The sequence below is a fragment of the Ylistrum balloti genome, unplaced genomic scaffold, assembly GCF_031769215.1.
Source record: "Ylistrum balloti isolate Yb309-2 unplaced genomic scaffold, AGI_CSIRO_Ybal_v1 Utg370064, whole genome shotgun sequence".
Lineage (NCBI taxonomy): Eukaryota > Metazoa > Mollusca > Bivalvia > Pectinida > Pectinidae > Ylistrum > Ylistrum balloti.
In genome coordinates this window covers 728,305-750,035 of record NW_026782110.1, presented here as the reverse complement: position 1 = coordinate 750,035, position 21,731 = coordinate 728,305, and the positions used below count along the sequence as shown (strand labels likewise).

General features: G+C 34.4%; 2 protein-coding genes across 2 annotated transcripts in view; both read left to right on the top strand.

The window, feature by feature from the left end:
• LOC132549516 (E3 ubiquitin-protein ligase TRIP12-like) overlaps positions 1 to 4,878 on the top strand; it is a 37,613-nt gene extending 32,735 nt beyond the window's left edge. The window contains exon 42 of the mRNA XM_060213455.1: positions 620 to 4,878. Coding sequence (XP_060069438.1) covers positions 620 to 816 — 197 coding nt within the window. The 3' untranslated portion in view covers positions 817 to 4,878. The remainder of the gene's footprint in view (positions 1 to 619) is intronic.
• Positions 4,879 to 7,437: 2,559 nt separating this feature from the next.
• Positions 7,438 to 20,854, top strand: LOC132549553 (presenilin-associated rhomboid-like protein, mitochondrial). Its single transcript, XM_060213490.1, has 9 exons — positions 7,438 to 7,484; positions 10,322 to 10,748; positions 11,017 to 11,139; positions 12,417 to 12,555; positions 14,013 to 14,159; positions 15,111 to 15,181; positions 16,730 to 16,840; positions 19,233 to 19,330; positions 20,179 to 20,854. Exons 1-9 carry the CDS (start codon positions 7,438 to 7,440, stop codon positions 20,258 to 20,260), a joined length of 1,245 nt encoding a protein of 414 aa, XP_060069473.1. The 3' UTR covers positions 20,261 to 20,854.
• The last annotated feature ends 877 nt before the right edge of the window (positions 20,855 to 21,731 follow it).

Sequence of the window (21,731 nt, the reverse complement as noted above, 5' to 3'; positions counted from 1 at the left end):
CTCAATAAATCTACTTGTTCTCATTTTAACAGTTTGTGGACACATGCATTAATTTGATTAAGAGTAAGTCATCGGAGGTCAGCTCCCCACCATAATTAATAAATTACTATAATAATCACCTTCTGTCTTCCATCTGTAAACAATTCTTGTTATCACTATTTTTTACTGGATGGGTCTTTCTCTAATTTCATATGTAGGTTCCCTTTGGTCCTTAGTTGTTGTGCCCTTTTGATTTTGAGACTGATCTGAAAAACAAACAGATGACCATCTTGGTATTGACATATATAGATTTTTTATTGCAATTTCTTCTACAGAATTTTCATTTAATTAAGAACAACAACAAAGGAAAGAATAGAATAGGGAAAAAAATAAGTTTTTAAAGAACAAATAAAATTCAAATAATGTTAGGTGGTAAGGTCAGTGTAATTCCTCTGAACAAACTTTGCCTTCATCCCAGCATGCATCGAACCCAATGTCAGTATCCTGGTCCTTTCTGTTGTTGTGAAAATGTCATGGAACGGAAAAGCTCAAGCTCACTTACACCCTAGATGGTGTGAATTTGTTTTATGGAAGTGTGTTATTTTGCTCTCACTTCACCCTTGCACATTTTATGTTGCAGGATTCCGGAGTTTAAATCCACCTCTCACTGTAGTAAGAAAGACATTTGAAGCCTCGGAAAATGCTGACAATTTCTTGCCCTCTGTGATGACATGTGTGAACTATCTTAAATTACCTGACTATTCCTCTGTTGAGATCATGCGTGAGAAACTCTATCTGGCCACAAAGGAAGGCCAGTTATCCTTCCATCTATCCTAACATCGTCTTTCAGAGAAATAGACTTGGAGAAGGCAATTTAATAGCATACCTACACGTCATTACAGTCCGGAAGATTTGATGCACATTAGTTCTGACACATTCTGATGGAAAAGGGATACTGGTCCTTATCAAATCCTGAAGGTTACATAATATTTTTTTTTCAAACATTATTTACAAGAGGCAGGATATTTGTATATCAGCTTTACTTTGTAAGGAATCTCCAGGATGCAGAATGTGTATTGGTCACTACCGTCCTAAACAGGAGTTCATGGGAAGAACCTGAGAGAGTCCCACGGGGATGAGATGTCATCCCGACCATTCTTCACACAACAGGATCTACAGGAGACAAGATTTATTTTTGGTCATATCAATCCTACAACAGTCAAGTCATTAAGATAACTTTTCTGGAAGACAGTGCTACAGGACACACAGTGTAGTGTAATTCCAGACAAAGCCAGGAATTTTATCAAAACAGGAAAAAAGACCCTGGATATATATATTACTTAATACACTGTTTCAAAAGGCATGGTATCTGGATTGATGTGGATAATTTCTTGGTTATTGAGACAAGATATCTATATACCGATTCCTTTGACGATCTTGTAGCGGACTGGATACTTGATTATTGATTCTGATGGTGCAACAGGTGACAAACTCAGTTGATATAATACCTTGTGTGTGCTGATAAATCTGATGCTGTTAAAAGGTACATATTTGGTGCATTGTAATATTTGACTATCATAAGTTGTTAAATGGAATACATTAATGAACTGGTGTATCCATAATGTGTACATTTTACAGAATAGGATTTATAAACGAGCTCGATGGATTTAATTTATATTTCCAGATATTTTTTATCCTTATAAGGAAGTGTATTTAGGATGTGAACTCTCAATATGCTCCTTTGACGATTGCATCAGCATAAATATAGACAAGTCTTTAGTTCAAGGGCACGAGACAGTTCCCTTCAAACAGTTTTACGATTGTGATTTAGGAGAAAGAACACTATTCTTTACAAATGATGTGTTGAATCCCTTTTTTTAAATTACAAAATTGATTTGCAAGGAAGAAAGATATTATGTTGAACTGATGTAAGTCATCACCTTATCTGAGGCTCGAAAAACTTCTTTTGTCCTGTATATTGTATGTGACAATGAAGTTGACAACATGGGTATTTTTAGTGCGACTTTTAATTGAAGAATATATGACCTTGAAGTTTCATGGTCTGTGATGTTGATTCTTATATTAAAAGATCTGGAGATTGATGTGTGTGATGAATCTGTGCAAAACACAAAAAACAGTTACCTGTAAACACCCCACCCACTTGTCTGACCGTGTAGTCCATGGTCACACCCACCCTGACATTGACATAAAAAGGCTTTATTATAAGTTTTGTGATCATTTTCTGCATTATATGTTGAACATGTATTGTGACATGTATAGTTATGTATAAATTTGTGTTATTTACTTTAATAGTTTTAGAAAAGGAATTTCATCTGTTAAAGTACCCCCAGAATTTCTTTGTGTATGTTAAAGGGATAAATGTTTTGGTATGAGCGACAGTGAGGTGTTTTAGTGACATCTGAATATATGTATTCTATAGCATTTTTATTTCAACTGGTCAATCTTTTGTTGAATCAATTCGCTACAGGCAAATTTCATTCATATGTTGATAACTAAGTCTGTCCAAGGGACGACATTGCGTAAAGTTTGTACATAATTGTATACATGTTTTCGTAGGACACTAAAAAATTTAACATCAAACTCGTCAAAAATTTAAACCAAGTTTTCATATAACTTACATTAAAGGGGCACTGTGTGGACATATTTTGAAGAAATTCAGTGAGAATATAGATTTTTTTCAAAATGCTGTTATTGGTAACATATGGAAGAACACAATAAATGTTTCATTTGCAATTTACAAATATCTTCCTGCATGTGCCAGACTGGTTTAACGCCAGGAGAACTATTGAGTCTGGCAGACAATGATACATTGGTAAGAAACGTCCTTAATACTGTTGTCATCACTTCACTTAAAAATCAGTTAAAGCTAGGAATTCAGTAAAATTTTATCTATAATAGAACACATTGGTATAGTATCAGTGTTTTTATAGATTATTTTATCTTTCAATTTTTGAATAAAGTTATTATCATTTAAAATCGTGAACTGATATTGATTCTTTATTTTTTATTTTTTTTTTTTCATTTTTTTGGTCGTAAAATCTTGATTTGGCTTTCATTCTTCATCTAATCAGTGTACTTTTCTGTGCTTAGAATGGATATATTTTACTGTTAGCCCAGTAGATTTTCACATTTATCCAGAGTTTCATCATGCATACACAATATCACAAGGGAATTGTGAAAGTAATAAGAATGTGTTGTCTGTTCATTCTGAAATATATTAACCTATGGTTTACAATAAAGCTATAGAAATCTTTGTGAAAAAGAAAAAAAAATTGAAAGATGAAAAGGGTATGGATTTTTTGTGAATTTTTATAGTTCATAGGCAATGGCTCAAAATATTTGAAATATAGGTCGTTAAAGTTTCTGACTTCCATGTAAGTTTGAATGTTGGTTTAGAGTACAGAAAAGTCCAGTTATTACAGCTTGTGTTGGCCATTTGATGATAACCTTCTTGCTGTTAAGTGTTGAAAATTGTCCTGCAGATCTAGTAATTTTGTGTGTATTTTTGGATGGTGATGTTTCATTCAAGGTCTTCATTTCTCATGAAAATGTATAATTATTTAAATGTGTTAATTCATGTGATTAAACTTAATACAATGGAGAAATGCAGAATCTGCTACAAATAAAGAAGTGAGAGATGATATGAGGGCAAAAGTCCTCGCAAACAACGGTATTGCCATGTATAGCAATGCTGTGTGAAATGGATTGTGATATTTTGTTTCAGTTACTGGGGTAATACAATATTATTGTTGTTGCATAAAATATCAATTTCTTTGTTTATTTTTTTCTTTTCTTTTCTTTTTTTTTTTTTTTTTTTTGTTTTGTTTTTTTTTTCGTTTGTTTTTATTTTTCAAACCGAAGGTGTAGTATACCAATCGCTTTACTGCCACTTCTGCTAATTTGTTTGGTATGCGTTACAAATGAATGGAAGGATTTTCTATATATAGATATATATACTGGTATGTATTTGATAACCTGGGTCGTAGCTAGTAATTGTAATATCTTTAGTATTTTATTTGTATGATGCTAGTACATTGATTTAAATTTTGTGTAACGGTACTACAGTTTGATCTTTCAGTGTTGAGGTATCAGTAATACAGATGAATTGGTCTCTGGCGGTGATGTGACAAGATATCACTGAAACTACCCGAAACTATTTGAAAATTTACCTTGATATATAAATGCCATTTGCAGAAGTAGAATCAGTTTTGTTTTCAAATTTGTCTGTAAGCAATCTCATCAAAATTTTATACTTACAACATCAAAAGTTTCTTCAAATATAATGGTTAATAAAATGGGGAATTCCTAACTTTTGCAGTTATGAAAATATTTGTTTAGGTAAATGTTGATTGCAAGGCTTTATAAACCTGTGAATCAGTGTTGTTTTAAAGTACCTGGTTCTTCAATTTATGCCACTTTTCTTTTTTGAGTGAAATTTCTAGAAAATGATACACGATAGTTGCAAAGAAGACTTGACTGAATACTGATGGGAATTTGTTTTGGTAAACAAATATAAAGATTTACTTGTCAGGTCAGTTATTGACTTGTGTTAATACTGAAAAGAATTTGTTTTAGTAAACAAATATAAAGATTTACTTGTCAGGTCAGTCATTGGCTTGTGTTAATACTGATGGGAATTTGTTTTGGTAAACAAATATAAAGATTTACTTGTCAGGTCAGTCATTGGCTTGTGTTAATGCGGTAATGTTTACTTACAACATTTACTGAGAAATTGTTGCGCTTTTACCAGGATATCATGTAGAATGAGTTCATGAGTGAGATGTTGTGTTAGTCTTCTGTTTGTTGATGACGATGTGTGAATGTGAACAGAAAACAAATGTCAACAAAGAGAAAAGAAAAATAAAAGGTTTCACAACAGTTTGTGTTTTTTTTCTCGTGCTCCACTTCGTGAAAATGCTATTATGCATTCACTTGAATCTCCAGTATGTTAAGCATTTGACAGACATCATTCAGTTACTCTGGACAGGTATGCTTTATAGTGGGAGATTTCGATATTTCATTCGACAGTGTTTAGTCCCCTGTTACAATAATTAAAATTTTTAAAAATGTGCAAAACAACTGCTCCAAAAAAATGTTCAATCAAACTGCCATTCAGTAAACAACAGATTGATGTCATAGTGATAAAACCTGCGAAGTTTGACCACTGCTGGTTAAAAACTGAGACGGCTTTGAAGACCCAAGGACTAGATTAACGGCATGCAAAATCAAAGGGCAGTAACTCTCCAAACACAACGAATCAGAAGATTATGCCAGCAATGATTTTAAAAAAGATAGGTTGAATACTATGAGAGGAGATCTCCAGACAGATGTTGTATACATATGAACATCCAGTCAAATTTTCAATGGGTATATATATGACAACAACACGGCAGACCTATATAAGACTCGTTCCCAAACCAGTCCAGTGTCCAAGCTAGTTGTTGCTCTTGGCCATTTTGTTATCTGCTAAATGTCATATTTGAGCTCTCTGTTACCATGGAAACAGAAATGCAAAGTTTACTGCTTGCAAGTTTCTTTGCCTGCACCTTGACAAATGTTTTACTGAGCTCTTTGATATAATTCTGTTACGGCAGACACATAATCGAGTTTACATAACAAAAGGACAGAAATGCCACAGGCAAAAATGAATGAAAGACCAACCACCTGATGAACATCTAAAAAAAAACGTAATTTTACCTCACATGGCATGATGTTCATGTGAGCTTAAAGAATCTTTTGGCCAAGAAACATTACAAAATTTGTCTTCTCACAATAGAGGGCTCATAATCTCCACTGACATCATTTACACTGTCCATACTTTCAAGTTATACATACAAACATATCTAGTGAACTTATGGTGTAGTCCATTCATCATTTCATTATAAAATTCTAAACAACAATAAACAACTTGGTACTGATATTTTGCCATGAAGTATGTGGGATGGAATAGTAAAGAAGTTTTTCCTAATGTAAATGCTATATTCAAGGTCACAGGTAGGGGTCAATTTCAATAATCTTCTCAAATTTTACATGATCCATGGTCCTAAAGTTTTACTATGTCTATGAAAAAGAGCTATATTTTCCTTATACAAACGATTTTAACGTCATTTATGTAAAATCTCTGAGAATATGTTCCAAATATTACATTGTTCCAAAAGAACAGTCTAGTATATGCACCTGGGGTTAAATTCTGTAGGTTGTTTATGTTTGTAGGACCTTGACCTTTTTTCCAGGTCACAAGTGTCAAAAACGTTTAAAAAACTTTTGAAGTTCAATTAGAAGACCAAGAGTCTTGATATTTGGGCTTTGGGTACAGATATATAGAGTGCTATAAAGTTTCCTCTTTTAGGTTACCTTGACCAGTTTTCAAGGTCAAAGGGGTCAAATATGTATCCCTACAAAGAAAATATAAATAAAGACTAACCAAAACCATTCTGTTTCATCTGAAGATGAATCTAATGCTACATGACCTCGACTTATTTCTCGGAGTTAGATGTATTAATTACTGAACAAATCTTCTCCCGGTGTCGTCAATATCTTGTCATCCAACATCTGATCATAGCCCTTTCGAAATCAGAAGGTTGACAGTGTTTTAAAGGGTTAACAAGTACAATAAAAGACCATACAATCAATTCTATAGTTATCCCATCTGTGTGTAGCTAAATCATGTTTTATGTTTTAACATTTTTTTTATTTAATTAGATCCAACATTGGTTTGTTTTTTTTTAATACTGATAAAGAGAAACAAAATATCAGCTGATTCTATCATTTTCCACGAATTTAGCAGGCCATGATACATGGTCAATTAAAAATCAGGCGAGTTGGTAACACTCTCCTTGGGGCAGACATTTTTGCTGGCCTAGAATTTAATGCTAGAATATAAGTTTCTTCATATAATAACCTTGACCTATTTTCAGGGTCAATGGGTTCAACAATGTCAAACATTTTAGAATCCTTTACCAAGTTTCAGAACACCTTAACAATTTCCATGCAAGTACCTTGGATGGAGTGCAACAGGATTTCCTAAAAAATTACCTTAAGGTTCACATTTGCTATAATTCAAACACTTTCAGAAATTGTGGAAAACCAGAGTACACCCCAGCAGTATATATATTTTCCTAATTTACGTGAAAATAGTACGAATTTTGCTTCCCAAAGATTTTATCAAAGAGGTAAACATTGAAATTTTGCATTAGTAGAATGCTACCTAAAGTCCCTTTGCAGACATATATTATATACGGAAAGCTCTTCCAGGTATATGCCTTTATGATATTTAATTGTTTCTTTCTCATGAATTCTTTGTGAATGTAAAAGTACTTTACATTTAAGAATATATTTCATTTTTGTCCATATGTTGTCAAATTTCAAGTATATTGGGATCGAATAAATATTGCGTTTCGTGTTTTTGTTTTTGTGTGTGATTTTTATCAACCAACTATGGCGGCTCCCGTGCGACTGATTTCATCTCTTTCGAGACTATGTCGGTAAGTTATAATGAATATATTGAAGTTAAGGCTATGCACCATGGTCATATCCAAAAGTATTATCTTTGAAAGAAAGCTCCAGATATCGGTTTTTCTCGTCATCAAGAAAATCACATGTCAGATGCAAGACGTGAAGAGATAACTGTCAGTAGTTGTGTAACTACCTGATCACAATCGCTGGAATCGGACGTTGTGAAATATAGCTATTATGCTGTTGAAATAAAAAGAAATCATGACATTTTTATGTATGATTCCTGCTATTTCAGTATGTATTAGCTTATCTCACAACGTCCGAAATCGCTGTCATATTCGTTGAAGTTTGAAACTTTACTTCTGCTCAGAGCAATTATTTTAGCGTACGTCATCCGTCAAAATTCAGCGCAGCGTCAACATCAGGTAAACAAAGATTGAACAACAAAACTGTTAAAGAATCCCACAAGTGATTCAGGTTGTGTCCAACCCATTCACTAACAGTGCCTCGAAACAGAACGGGTTGTGAAAAAATCAATATTGATACCAGCATAACCGATAATATGAAGTAGGCACTGCCTAAAAACGAGCGCAAGTTGGTCAAGAAGATGCACAGTTTGAACAGCCTGATCCATGTTTGCACTGAAGCGTGGTTTTTTTATAATTTGTTGTATATTTCGCAAGATTTGAACAAAACATTGACACATACATATGTACCAATATATCATCATCATCAGCAGCAGCAGCAACACATCTTCTTCTTCTAGAAAATATTGTATCACCATGATCAGGTGGTGGTTTGGTGGCACAGTTGTAACACACTTGTCTATCACCTAGCCATTCGGGGTTCGATTCCCTGAAGGGATAGAAGGGATAAAGGTTTCCTCCCAAAGTTAGACCCCTCTCTTGCTTACAACAAGTGTGATTTTTATAAGTTGAAATAACAAAGTTTCCATATGTAAGTAAGTCATGCACATACAATCATACACCATGAAGGCAGATAAAGAAGAACAAAACAAGGACGACAAGATAACGCAAAATGTGACACTTTCCCTTCGCGAAGCTGTTTAAAAGAAAAACACACAATCATATATATATATATATATACATATATATTAATATTACAACAAGTTAATTTCTATTTGTTATTTCTAATTGTTCCATACAAAGTATTGAAATGGAGAACTTCTACTAGAGTACTAACTTGATGCCTGTACAAAGTATTGAGTATCGGGTAATTACCTTGAATGGTTTAAGATAACTGGTAACAGAAAAAAAGTATTAAATGGCAATCTTCCCCATAGCAAAAGAGACTACTAGCTTATTAAGTGTAAACAGTTTTGAGCAATTACCTTGTCAGAGTATTGGCCCAGAAAAACTGAAATTTTGATGATGGTCATCAGTTTCAGTGGTAACAATAAATGTATTAAAAAAGTCACTGACAACATATCTAGACTATAACAATTGATAAAAAAGATCTTCAAAATAAATGCATAAGAGTTTCCCTTTTAGAGTTACAGATATTGGAGAGAGGACTTTTTATCATCTTTGCTTTAAAAAAGAAAGGATTTTGTCAAAATATGGTGAAAGACAATATATTATAGTTTTAGTCGGATTTGTAAAGGTGGTGCTATGTTTAACAAGTTTTCATTATTAAAATCACAATGTTCTCTCCCACAGTTTTCTTTTCTCTTTGCTATTTAGAGTTTACGTTTTGTTCATTAACAAATCATAAAATGCTTCAGAACCTTCGTTTTTTGAAGCAATTTTAACTTGTCCTGGTAGCAAATAGAGGGTAAAGTTATAAACCCTGTTGAGACTATTCTGTTATTGAAAGCCACAATATATTACATAAACTGCATTATTCTGGACACCCCCACCCCACACACACACACAAAAAAAAAAAAAAATCACCACTAATAGTTATTTTATCATTGTGCTTTATAAGTGTTTGCTGGAAATTTTCTAAACATTCAAATACATGATCATAATTAGTTATCGAAAGAATATCCTCATCTTGCAGAATTAATATAGTTAGGAGATGGGCGAGTTTTTCGTCAAATCTGGACCTTACGTCACTTTCCGTGAACGAGAAACACATCGTCTCGTTCACGGAAAGTGACGAAAGGTCCCGAACATTAAACTGGAAATCAGGTACATCAGAGCACAATCGAGCTCAAATTTTGAATGGTTAAAATTGCAATTTTTCAACGAGATATTTGTTATATTCGTTTCAAACCGTTAAAGTATATGTTTGTTAAATTCATCTGAATTATTTAAGACTTTTAGTATGATTTCATTTCTACATGAGAGCTTAAAATGATATTTTGTCGGTCAAAATAATTTTTAATCCATTCAACGGGTCGGCAGTTCTCATTGCGTGCTGCGGCAAGTGTATTGTGGGTAATGAAGTTCCTGCCATACTTCCGTTTAAAGTTGATCGTATGGGCAGGTTGTTGGAGTTGAATTATCACACACACACACACACACAATACCATAAAGTGCTCGCTATAAATTTCAACATTAAGTTGTTATCTTTATAGTCAGAAAATTGCAGTCTTGTTTGCTGTCGGAAAGTAACATTACTTTTAACAAATAGTTTCAGTATAACATTTAATCATAATGGCATTTTGGCTCATGTCTGCTGTTCTGCTCTACTTGGTCTTACAAACAGAGATATATATTATAAAATAACAGGTCAAGCGATGATCGAACATGAATACATTACTCACGATCCTCGCCACAATCATAATTATGACAACGAAAAAACTTAATGATAAGGTCGTTACATTTTTTATTGTTTTTCTTTTTTTGATTTTTGTTTTTAACTTTAACAAAAATGTAAAATTACTATGCTTGAATTTCAGGGTTACACCACTCAACAATGTTGGACTTTGTAATTATCACAGCATATCTACACAGTCTGGATCTCTACGTCAGCTTTCATCGAAACTGAAATGTGAAAATGTTTGTCATCATATCCTATACAATGGCCAGGCTTTACCATATAAACATGCCACGCCATCCAGTTTGAGATGTATGAGAACTTTTGTTAGTAGAAGTAGTCAGAATACATCACATATCCATGTGAGACACAGAGGCCTAGGTCTGCCAGCAAAACAGCTGCTGCAGATAAACACACACAGATGTCAGCCTCCAAAAAGAACTTTTCAAAAAGTCGGGAAAAATAGAGAAACAAGGGGAGGGTTAGGGCAACAAAAGACTGGACCGAAAGGAGGAGGAACTGGGGAGGCAGGGATAACCTTAATGAAGTCATTAGCTTTTGCAGTTGGAGTAAGTGTCTTTAAAAAGGTTATCTTTGCATTTGCAGTTTAAAAAAAAATTCTTACGTTTTGGATCGAGTGAACAAAAAGTTCCTTTCTTAATTTTGTTTGGTTGTTGATCAGGAAATCATCAAAATACCCGTATAATAGGTCTTCCTTTAGTATCTGTTTTAGTGTAATCAAATTGACACAATCAAAAACATCACTGACTGAAAGATAGTAAAATTCAATATTTTATTGGTAAAATTAAGTGAATTGGAATATTGTCCTCTTTGTAGGTTAGTATATGCAGTTTCACTGGCTGTATGATATGGTACTATGAAGATACCAGGAGTCAAACTCAAAGGTTTGAACGTCACCTTCGTGCTAGTGCCACACAGAAGGTTGGCTTCAGACAAGATGTAAGTAAATCAATATACATGTATATAGACAAACACATATGGAATACATAAGTAAATCAATATACATGTATATAGACAAACACATATGGAATACATAAGTAAATCAATATACGTGTATATAGACAAACACATATGGAATACATAAGTAAATCAATATACGTGTATATAGACAAACACATATGGAATACATATGAAGATGATTTTTATCTCTACAGATCAAATATGAGGAGATATGTAAATTTTGACATATTTTGAATGTATTTGTTATTGCTCTTGAAGGGAGAGTATATAATTGCCTATTTGTCCATCAGTCCATCAGTCTGTCGTAGTTTTGTCTAGAGCATAACACAAAAATAGCTCCGCAAACGCGGGCAATACCCCAAAGCCTTATTATAAAGTTGGAAATGTGTGGTTGGGGTGAGTGGAAAGTTATCTCAAGAATGAGATCCCCAGAGATCACCATTTTCACTGAGCATTTTGGCTCTATGGACGTAAATAAGCCTGTAGATTTTTGTTGGCATTTGCATTCCGCTCACTATGTCACAACATCACTGCGAATCTCCATTTTCATTAGAGATGTTGGGCCTACGGACCTACGGAAGTTTCAATTCTTGTTCTCATCCGACATTCTTGAGATAATGAGCGGAATGCAAATTCAAGATGGCGGCCGTAACCGCCATATTGGATATCGGGCAACGACGAAAAACAATAGGGTTGTGTAGGTCCATAGACCCCACATGCCCAGTGAAATTGGTGATGGCAGGTGATGTTGTTCTTGAGATAATGAGTGGAATGCAAATTCAAGATGGTGGCCATAACTATATATTGGATATTGAGCGACGACAAAAAACAACCCTTTCGGGCTGTGGGGTAAAAACTATAAAAGGTGACAACATACAACTTTATAGGTAGATAGATCACAGCAAGGAGAAGTGCAGTGCGGAAGAACCATCACTCTCTTTTGCATAATTTAGGAACTAATGCCCTTTGTTATTTTCCATAGTTATATTTTGTCTGGAGCATGATACTAAAAGTATAAAGGGTATTAACATGAGACCTCCTAGGTAGATAGGTTTCAATGAGTAGGAGGGCTTGCACAAGAATCATAACTCTTTTATTACCCTTTGTTATTTTTCATATTTAAATTTTGTCCCAATCAGTGAGCTTAACTTGTCCCTGGCGGTCCTTGTTAATGTATGAACTCAGTGTTAAGGATTTGGTACAAATGTTGAATTATTATCCAACCAGAACATTTAGAATGATTTGTTGTTGTGTAGATGGAACATATATGGAATCAAATACCACCTGGTCCCAAAGTCGTAGCCGGCATCATTGCTGCTAACTTTGCTGTATATCTGTTGTGGCGGGTACCAGTCTTTGCATCAACATTGCAGAGGTACTTCCTGTTATCAGCTGGTAAGAATTTATTTTATTTAAATTTAATTCTGTATTGTTAATGATCATCGTGGAGGATTTTAATTTTGATATATTCATGGTCATTGAAAATTAAATAAAATGACCAGCTTATCCCTGTGACCTGGCTAAAACCAGGACAACTGCAAAGTAGTCACCCCACAAACTTAAACAATTATGCTCTCATGGAGTGATAATAATTCATTTGTGTCTGTTTTTAATTGAAAGATTAAGTACATGATATGACATGGACCCATCAATGGAGAGGTTCATATCAAAACGACTGAATTGACTATCAAGTTTCAATTAAATTTTGTTTGTCAGCAGTTAGGGTTGAAGGGTCATTTTTCAAATGATACCGCTCATGAAAAACCTTGTTAGATTTAGTTTTTATACACTGCATGAAGGGGCGATTTTACAGTTCATTGATTTTTGTAAGAGTTATGTAATTTTCAGCTTTGTGTCTGTAGCTTGCTCATAGTGGAGCCTTGTGAATGTAACTCCTCCTAAACTAATGATCAGATTTTCACGAAACTTGCTCATTGTCACTACTACAATGGGTGGATGTGCTGGAAGTGGCGATTTCACGTTTCTTTTTTATCTTTATATTTTGTGGTGGTGTATATTGTGTCCACGGCGCTCTTGATATTTTGTGGTGGTGTATATTGTGTCCACGGCGCTCTTGTTATCAAGATCACTGCATAATGACATAACTTTTATATCTAAAAGTTGCAGTCATTAAATGGTCAAAGGTCACTGTTGACCACTCCATGTTTCTAACAGGTCACCATATACACCATGACTAATAAGGGAGTAAGACATATATATATATATATTATACCTTTTGATGAAAATGATGCAGTGTTCCACCACTAGGTTTTGCATATGGCTGTATTTTTTTCACCATATGGTCTAATTTTTTATAGCAACAAAAACACACTGACTTGCAATGTTCCTTCTGCATTTGATATTGGTCAACATAAGACTAATCACGTACCATGGCTGACACTGAATATCAGACTTGGGTCTTGATCTAAACAAAATTAGATGTAATTGTTTGTAAAAAAAATGTAAATACAGTCTAACCTATATTAAACGGTCACTGTTTGGAAATTATGAAAGTGGCCTTTATAGAGAGGTGGCCTCTTAGTTGAGGTTCCTTATTTTCGAACCCGAGTTGCGGCAATTTGCACATTGACATTTGTACCTTTGTTTTATTTATGTTTTTTTCTCATGCATATCAGAATAACAATGATGACCGGTATATGATTTTCTAAGCTCCTGGTTACTGTGAGATCCAAGGGAGAATAGTGTGATTTAACATTGTGAAGAAAACAGCTTCAATGACAATATGATATTTATTACTTTTGTTTTGAAAGACTTTGATATTTTGCCATTTTATCTTGCTGATATTTAAAGTGATGTAATGTTATATTGAAGATGTTGTTTTTCATCCACAGATAACCCTCGTTTATCGATGCTGTGCTCTTCCTTCAGTCACGTGAACTTTGTTCATATTTTCATGAACATGTATGTATTCTGGTCTTTCAAGGATATCGCCTCCAAACTTGGACGCGAGCAGTTCATGGCTGTATACCTTAGTGCTGGTAAGGTTTCACCACCTTCATACATACTGTTTCATAATATATTACTTTTGCAAATCAGAATGTTTGTTACATTAACATTGGTGGCATTGTTTGAGTGTTAGTTATCGCTGTGATCTTTTAGAGAATGGAAAACTGGATGAATCAGGCATGTCCAATTTAGCTATCAGGTACCCTGATTAATCATTGGTTGTTACATGAAGCAAAGATTTGGTGAAATTTTACTACAGATTACATAGGAAAACATTGCAAAACCAGCAACGCTATTTTTATCATATTTGGTTGTAAGCATCCTTAGGGAAAGCACTTCAGTGAGTCAGGGGAGGGCCATCCAAAGGGCAAAATATTTTAAATTCTAGAAATCTTATCCTTAACAATCAGAAATGTCATCCTTGCCAAAACAATTCTTCTAACAAACAGTATACAATTGACTAGAATTTGATACTTTTCTATAAAATCCCACTGAAACCATAAACATTGAAACTACCTTCATGGACAGTTGACAGAGGGAAGGTCATACATTTTAGTGTAAAATACTGCTTCTGTCAAATCTGCGATCAAGTCAGTGATGAAGATTGGGATTCCCCAATGTGCTATATTTAGACATTCTAATTTTATGATATTAGGAGGGTGGACGTACACCATTTTGCCGATACAAAGTGACCCAAAGTGAAGATATTTTGATGCCGACAACAGTTTTAGAAGTTGTTTGAAAGAGTTTACTAAAAAAGAAAAAAAAAACCAGAAATTTGACAACTTGTACAGAACATCCTCGAATGATGACTTGTTATCAAAAATGAATTCAACATACATCCCTTAAATAAAATTAGTACAGTGCTAATGGTTTCATAGTCGTTCCTGCTACCACTACTGCTGTAACACTTGTGTCTTTAGATAGTGAAGTCAAAGCCCATTGGTCTCTTGATATTCATACCGATATTATTATTTTTGTAGCTGTGGTTTCTAGTCTGATGAGTCAAGTAAACATGATAACTAGAGCATTTCCTGCAGGTTCTCTTGGTGCTGTAAGTATTTATAACCTTACCTCATGATGACTTTCTTATTCAGAGAAATTACCCATTTATCCCATAATCCGCCTATTATCTAGTGAATTTGCCCAGGTAATATTTTTTTGCTCTCCCAAAATTTTTTCAGGGGAAGCATATAGTCGCCACTTTGTTTGTTTCTCTGTTTCTTTATTCGTTCATGTCTGGGGCATATGTTTGCCTGCAGATAAGCAAGGATCATGAAACTTGGTGTATACATAGATCATACTAAGGTATAGTGTATCAAATTTAGAGCCCTCATTCTCACAATTATAGAATTTTTGTCCCTTTGTTAATAATATTGAAAGGTGATGTATACATCAGTCATACAAAAACAAGGTGCAGGGTAGCAAAGTCAGGGCCCATAACCCCTCAGTACAGAGTTATTGCCCTTTGTTGAAATTTTGTGTCATGAGAATAACTTTGTTTACATTAAAACTAGGATCATGAAATTTGATGCATACATTGGTCATACATTGGTCATGCTGAATTCAGGGACCACAACTCCTTTATTACAGATTTATTGCCCTTTAATGAAATTTTGTGGTAAATAAAGTTGTTTTCGATGAGCATTCATCAGTTTCACTGATACTGTATACACGGGACATTTTGTGATGTCATAATATGGACAATGTTGTTACCTTATGAAACTAAAATGGTGCAACAGAATGGATGATTCTGTTTGATGTTCTCCACATTTTTACTTTAATTTTCATTAATTAGTTTTCATTTCGTATGAGTCTTTATGAAACTTGTATTTTCTATGTAATCATTCATGTGATAAAAGATAAGCTAGTTTCTGTTTGCTGAGACTCATCACACACTTAAAGCCACCTATAACAAAGTCTCATTGTGACCTATTGTGTTTACCTACATGTGTGTTTCAGTTAAAATTTGCCTTTTGTCCATTGTTTTGAAATTTCAAAAATCCTCTTCTCAGCACCCAGATATAGTAGAATTAAGGGCTTTTTTATATATGGAAACCTCTTAAAGTGCTTACTGCAATTGTACATTTTATGTCCTCAAGGTTTTAAATTTCCCCCTGGGAAGGGATACAGTTTACTCATGTTTATAGAGAGAAAAAACATTTTTTGAACAAAATTTGATTAATATCCGTTGGAGTTAAAATTTGACAATTTGATGGTAACCTTTCATGGCCAAAGGTGAATTTCAAAAGTCTTTATCTAGATCTGGTGCTTTACCTAAATTATGATTTTTATATAGTCTTATTGTTCTCCTTGGGAAGTAGTTCAAATTTACTGTTTATAAATGAAAACCCATTTTTTTGTTTTTAACTTAATTACTTTTTATTCAAACATGTTTAGAATCCTTAACATGGAATGACAGTTAATGTTATGTACAGTTAATATTTATACATGTAAAATATATTTCAAATAAGTTTTCAGAGCACCCAGATATAGTAAATATTAAGAATTTTTAATTTGTTGAAGGCATGTGAAATTAAAAATTCTTTTTTATATATGGAAATATATATAAATATATATAGATATAAATCTTAATTTTCAGTCTGGAGCTCTGATGGCCGTTTTAGGAATGTATTGGCATTTCCTACCAGAAGGCAGACTTAGTGTTCCTTTTGTGTACATATTCTGGCCACACAGCTTCTCTTTGGATACGGTAAGAACGTTGTAACTTCTAAAACATACTTAGTAGACCCACACTTAAAGGACCTAAAACATACTGCATAGACCTACACTCAAAGGACCTAAAACATACTGCGTAGACCTACACTCAAAGGACCTAAAACATACTAAGTAGACCTACACATACTTAGTAAAGGACCTAAAACATACTAAGTAACCTACATACTCAAAGTACTGAGTAGACCTACACTCGTAAGTACCTACCTACACTCAAAGGACATACTAAGTAGACCTACACTCCAAGGACCTAAAACATACTAAGTAGACCTACACTCAAAGGACCTAAAACATACTGCGTAGACCTACACTCAAAGGACCTAAAACATACTGCGTAGACCTACACTCAAAGGACCTAAAACATACTAAGTAGACCTACACTCAAAGGACCTAAAACATACTGAGTAGACCTACACTCAAAGGACCTAAAACATACTAAGTAGACCTACACTCAAAGGACCTAAAACATACTAAGTAGACCTACACTCAAAGGACCTAAAACATACTGAGTAGACCTACACTCAAACTGGAGACCTACAAACATACTACGGTAGTAGACCTACACATACTCAAAGGGACCTAAAACATACTAAGTAGACCTACACTCAAAGGACCTAAAACATACTAAGTAGACCTACACTCAAAGGACCTAAAACATACTGAGTAGACCTACACTCAAAGTACTGAGTAGACCTACACTCGAAGTACTGAGTAGACCTACACTCAAAGGACCTAAAACATACTAAGTAGACCTACACTCAAAGGACCTAAAACATACTAAGTAGACCTACACTCCAAGGACCTAAAACATACTGAGTAGACCTACACTCGAAGTACTGAGTAGACCTACACTCAAAGGACCTAAAACATACTACGGTAAGTAGACCTACACTCTAAGGACCTAAAACATACTACGGTAAGTAGACCTACACTCAAAGGACCTAAAACATACTAAGTAGACCTACACTCAAAGTACTGAGTAGACCTACACTCAAAGGACATCCTATAGCTAGATAGACAATAGTTTGAAACATACCCCAACCATACTCCATGGACATGTAGATGTGTAATATTGAGAGACAACATATAAAGTGTATTTGATGAAAAAATTGAAATGAAATTTAATGGTTATCACTGATAATATTCCATGGATATTATAGATATGCAATATTTGGAGACAACGCTGAAAATAAACTTCATGAATATGGCAATTTGATAGTTTGTACTGGTTTTTGTCACTTATGTTGACAAAAGAAAAACACCAAAACTTTAATCACTATTCTTTACTATGCAAATATCACTAAACAATTACATGTAAGAATTCAGGTGTGATCATAAGATTTTAAAAAATTTACATATTTAATAAGAAGATATATATACGTTAATACAATGAATGCATGATTTATACAAATGCAGCGTATTACTGTTAAAATTTGCATTGTACATTATTGATAATTAAACAACATCCACAAATTCAAAAAGGAAGGAATCTACCTCTTCACAAATGAAGAGGGACTTTGGATGACTACCTGTACGTTAATCAGACGATACTACTGAACACTGCTACAAATGATTAAATAAGTAATAATCTAAACGAATGTTCAAGACTCGAATATTTCTCAGAAAATCCAAATCACGTAATATGATGCAAAGCATCTTAGGTGAAGACTTTAAGGATTGTGATATTTAACTGTAAACACTGACTGTTGATACAGTGTGAATAATCCCCTTTACTGATTCTGAATGAATTGATTCTCTGACAATGGGTGAGTGAAAATTAACCAAGTGAATACAGCTGCGGTAAAAATGATACAATTTGTTTTATTATGGTAGTTATATTTCGTGGAATTCTTTACCTACGAAGTCCTTTGTCCTTTAAATGATAAACAGTGTAATAGTGATAGTGCTTTTAATACTAGTTGATTTTGTGAATATTATTCATCCACAAAATTTTATGAAAAACCGTGAAATTTGATCATCACGAAATTATATGATTTTACAACTGATTTGCATATTACTCACTACTGTATTAACCCTAAAATAGGTCCCCTTTTCTTGTGTAAAAAATTATTATTAAATTTGGGGTGGGCTTATTTATGAAGCTTACTAATTTTAGATTGATGATTGTGTGGGTAAGGTCTTTTTCACAGATAAATACAGTACGATGTATAAGGAAGTCAGATTTAAGTGTGGGATGATATGTTTCTCTTATAAAATATTTAACATTGAAAGACGAATTAGTATGGTATTCTTCAAACTTTTATAATAAGAAAATGAAATATATGTAGGTTTTGTTTCCCTCTTTATACTTGTAATTTTTTGATAATGCCATGCCACAGATGACTGATATTCGACTGTTTGGTTGACAGGGTGTGAAGTTCCTCCTCGCCATGGATACACTGGGGCTGATCCTGGGCTGGCAGAGGCTTGATCACGCAGCTCATCTTGGTGGTTTACTGTTTGGATAGTGAGTAACTTTACTTTATTTTCTTGTCTCGTGTACAGATTTGTGTCAGCTATGCAATTTTTAACCTTTCAAAGTCCTAATGAAAAACAAAATGTCTGTTTGTGTATCAGTATAACAGCACACGTGGAATTTCTCATCGAGTCTTCTTTCGTAATTGTTGTAAATTAAATAAAGTTTAAGTAATTAATCTAATTTAATCAAATGTGGAATTCATAATTGATAGTTGAAATTTCAAACAAATAAATAAAACTGATAATTTAGAGAATCATATGTGAACAAATTTGGTATAATACGAGAGATCATTATTTATTACAATGTCTCCACTTGATCTCAAAGTCATCACTTACAGTAGACTAGTCTAATATTCAACAACTCTAGATAAAGAGATCTCTATGGCCAAGTGTTATGTTTCATAACATACTCCCCCTCCAGGAAATAACCCGTCCTTGATTTTACAGCTGTTCCAGCGATGTTTGTGAAAATAATGATAAATGTTAATCTTAAGTACCCACATGGCGGTCATTGTAACAAAGGTCATTATTTATTTCAATGCCCCTACTTGGTTTTAATCCATAGACCTCTGGTTTTTGAGTCTATCGCTCAACAAGAGGAGACCTCTCTAACCAAGTGGTGCATCGCAGCACGGTTTACCATGGTTACCACTCAAATGACTTATATGTATGTGTGTTATATACAAGTAGAGTTTTACCTTACTATACAAAGGGGAATGTCACTGCTTTTAAAATGTTAATGTGTGTGTTTTATGATAAAAAATTAACTTTTTTTCAGAATTATTAAAATCTCCTACCGATAACCTTATAGTAATGAAGATTTCTTATATATTTCAGCTGGTATGCCAAGTATGGACGTGAGTTGATCTGGAGTCAAAGATATAAGGTCATAAGACAATGGCGAAAATTTAGAGAATAGAATTTATGAACATCAAAACTGTGATTAACAAAACATTATTACATGAGTGTGTAAAGAACATCGTCGTCCTGGTTATGATGTTCATTCACTAAATTTGATAGAGTGCATGCATGGAACGTCGGATGTTTAACTCATGGATGAAAAAAGTAATGAGAAGAAAAAATTAACTTGTTTTTATAGTCTTCCTGTTTCTTCAGTGTCAAAAAGATTCAAGTTAATGCAGCATTGCTAAAATACCTCGTATCATGTTTCATTTCTCTAGTCACTACAAGTCTGGTATAGTGAACAATTTGTGAGGTACTCCCTTCCTTCTGTCTAGTATACTAGACAATATATGAGGTTCTCACTTCCCCGATGCCTAGTATACTAGACAATATGTGGGGTACTCCCTTCCTCTGTGTCTAATATACTAGACAATATGTGGGGTACTCCCTTCCTCCGTGTCTAGTATACTAGACAATATGTGGGGTACTCCCTTCCTCTGTGTCTAGTATACTAGACAATATGTGGGGTACTCCCTTCCTCTGTGTCTAGTATACTAGACAATATGTGAGGTACTCCCTTCCTCTGTGTCTAGTATACTAGACAATATATGAGGTATACTAGACAATATGTGAGGTTCTCCCTTCCTCTGTGTCTAGTATACTAGACAATATGTGGGGTACTCCCTCCCTCTGTGTCTAGTATACTAGACAATATGTGGGATACTCCCTCCCTCTTTGTCTAGTATACTAGACAATATGTGGGGTACTCCCTTCCTCTGTGTCTAGTATACTAGACAATATGTGAGGTTCTCCCTTCCTCTGTGTCTAGTATACTAGACAATATGTGGGGTACTCCCTTCCTCTGTGTCTAGTATACTAGACAATATGTGAGGTTCTCCCTTCCTCTGTGTCTAGTATACTAGACAATATGTGGGGTACTCCCTTCCTCCGTGTCTAGTATACTAGACAATATGTGGGGTACTCCCTTCCTCCGTGTCTAGTATATTAGACAAAATGTGGGGTACTCCCTTCCTCCGTGTCTAGTATACTAGACAATATGTGGGGAACTCCCTTCCTCTTTGTCTAGTATACTATACAATATGTGAGGTACTCCCTTCCTCTGTGTCTAGTATACTAGACAATATGTGGGGTACTCCCTTCCTCCGTGTCTAGTATACTAGACAATATGTGGGGTACTCCCTTCCTCCGTGTCTAGTATACTAGACAATATGTGGGGTACTCCCTTCCTCCGTGTCTAGTATACTAGACAATATGTGAGGTTCTCCCTTCCTCTGTGTCTAGTATACTAGACAATATGTGGGGTACTCCCTTCCTCCGTGTCTAGTATACTAGACAATATGTGGGGTACTCCCTTCCTCCGTGTCTAGTATACTAGACAATATGTGAGGTACTCCCTTCCTCCGTGTCTAGTATACAAGACAATATATGGGGAACTCCCTTCCTCCGTGTCTAGTATACTAGACAAT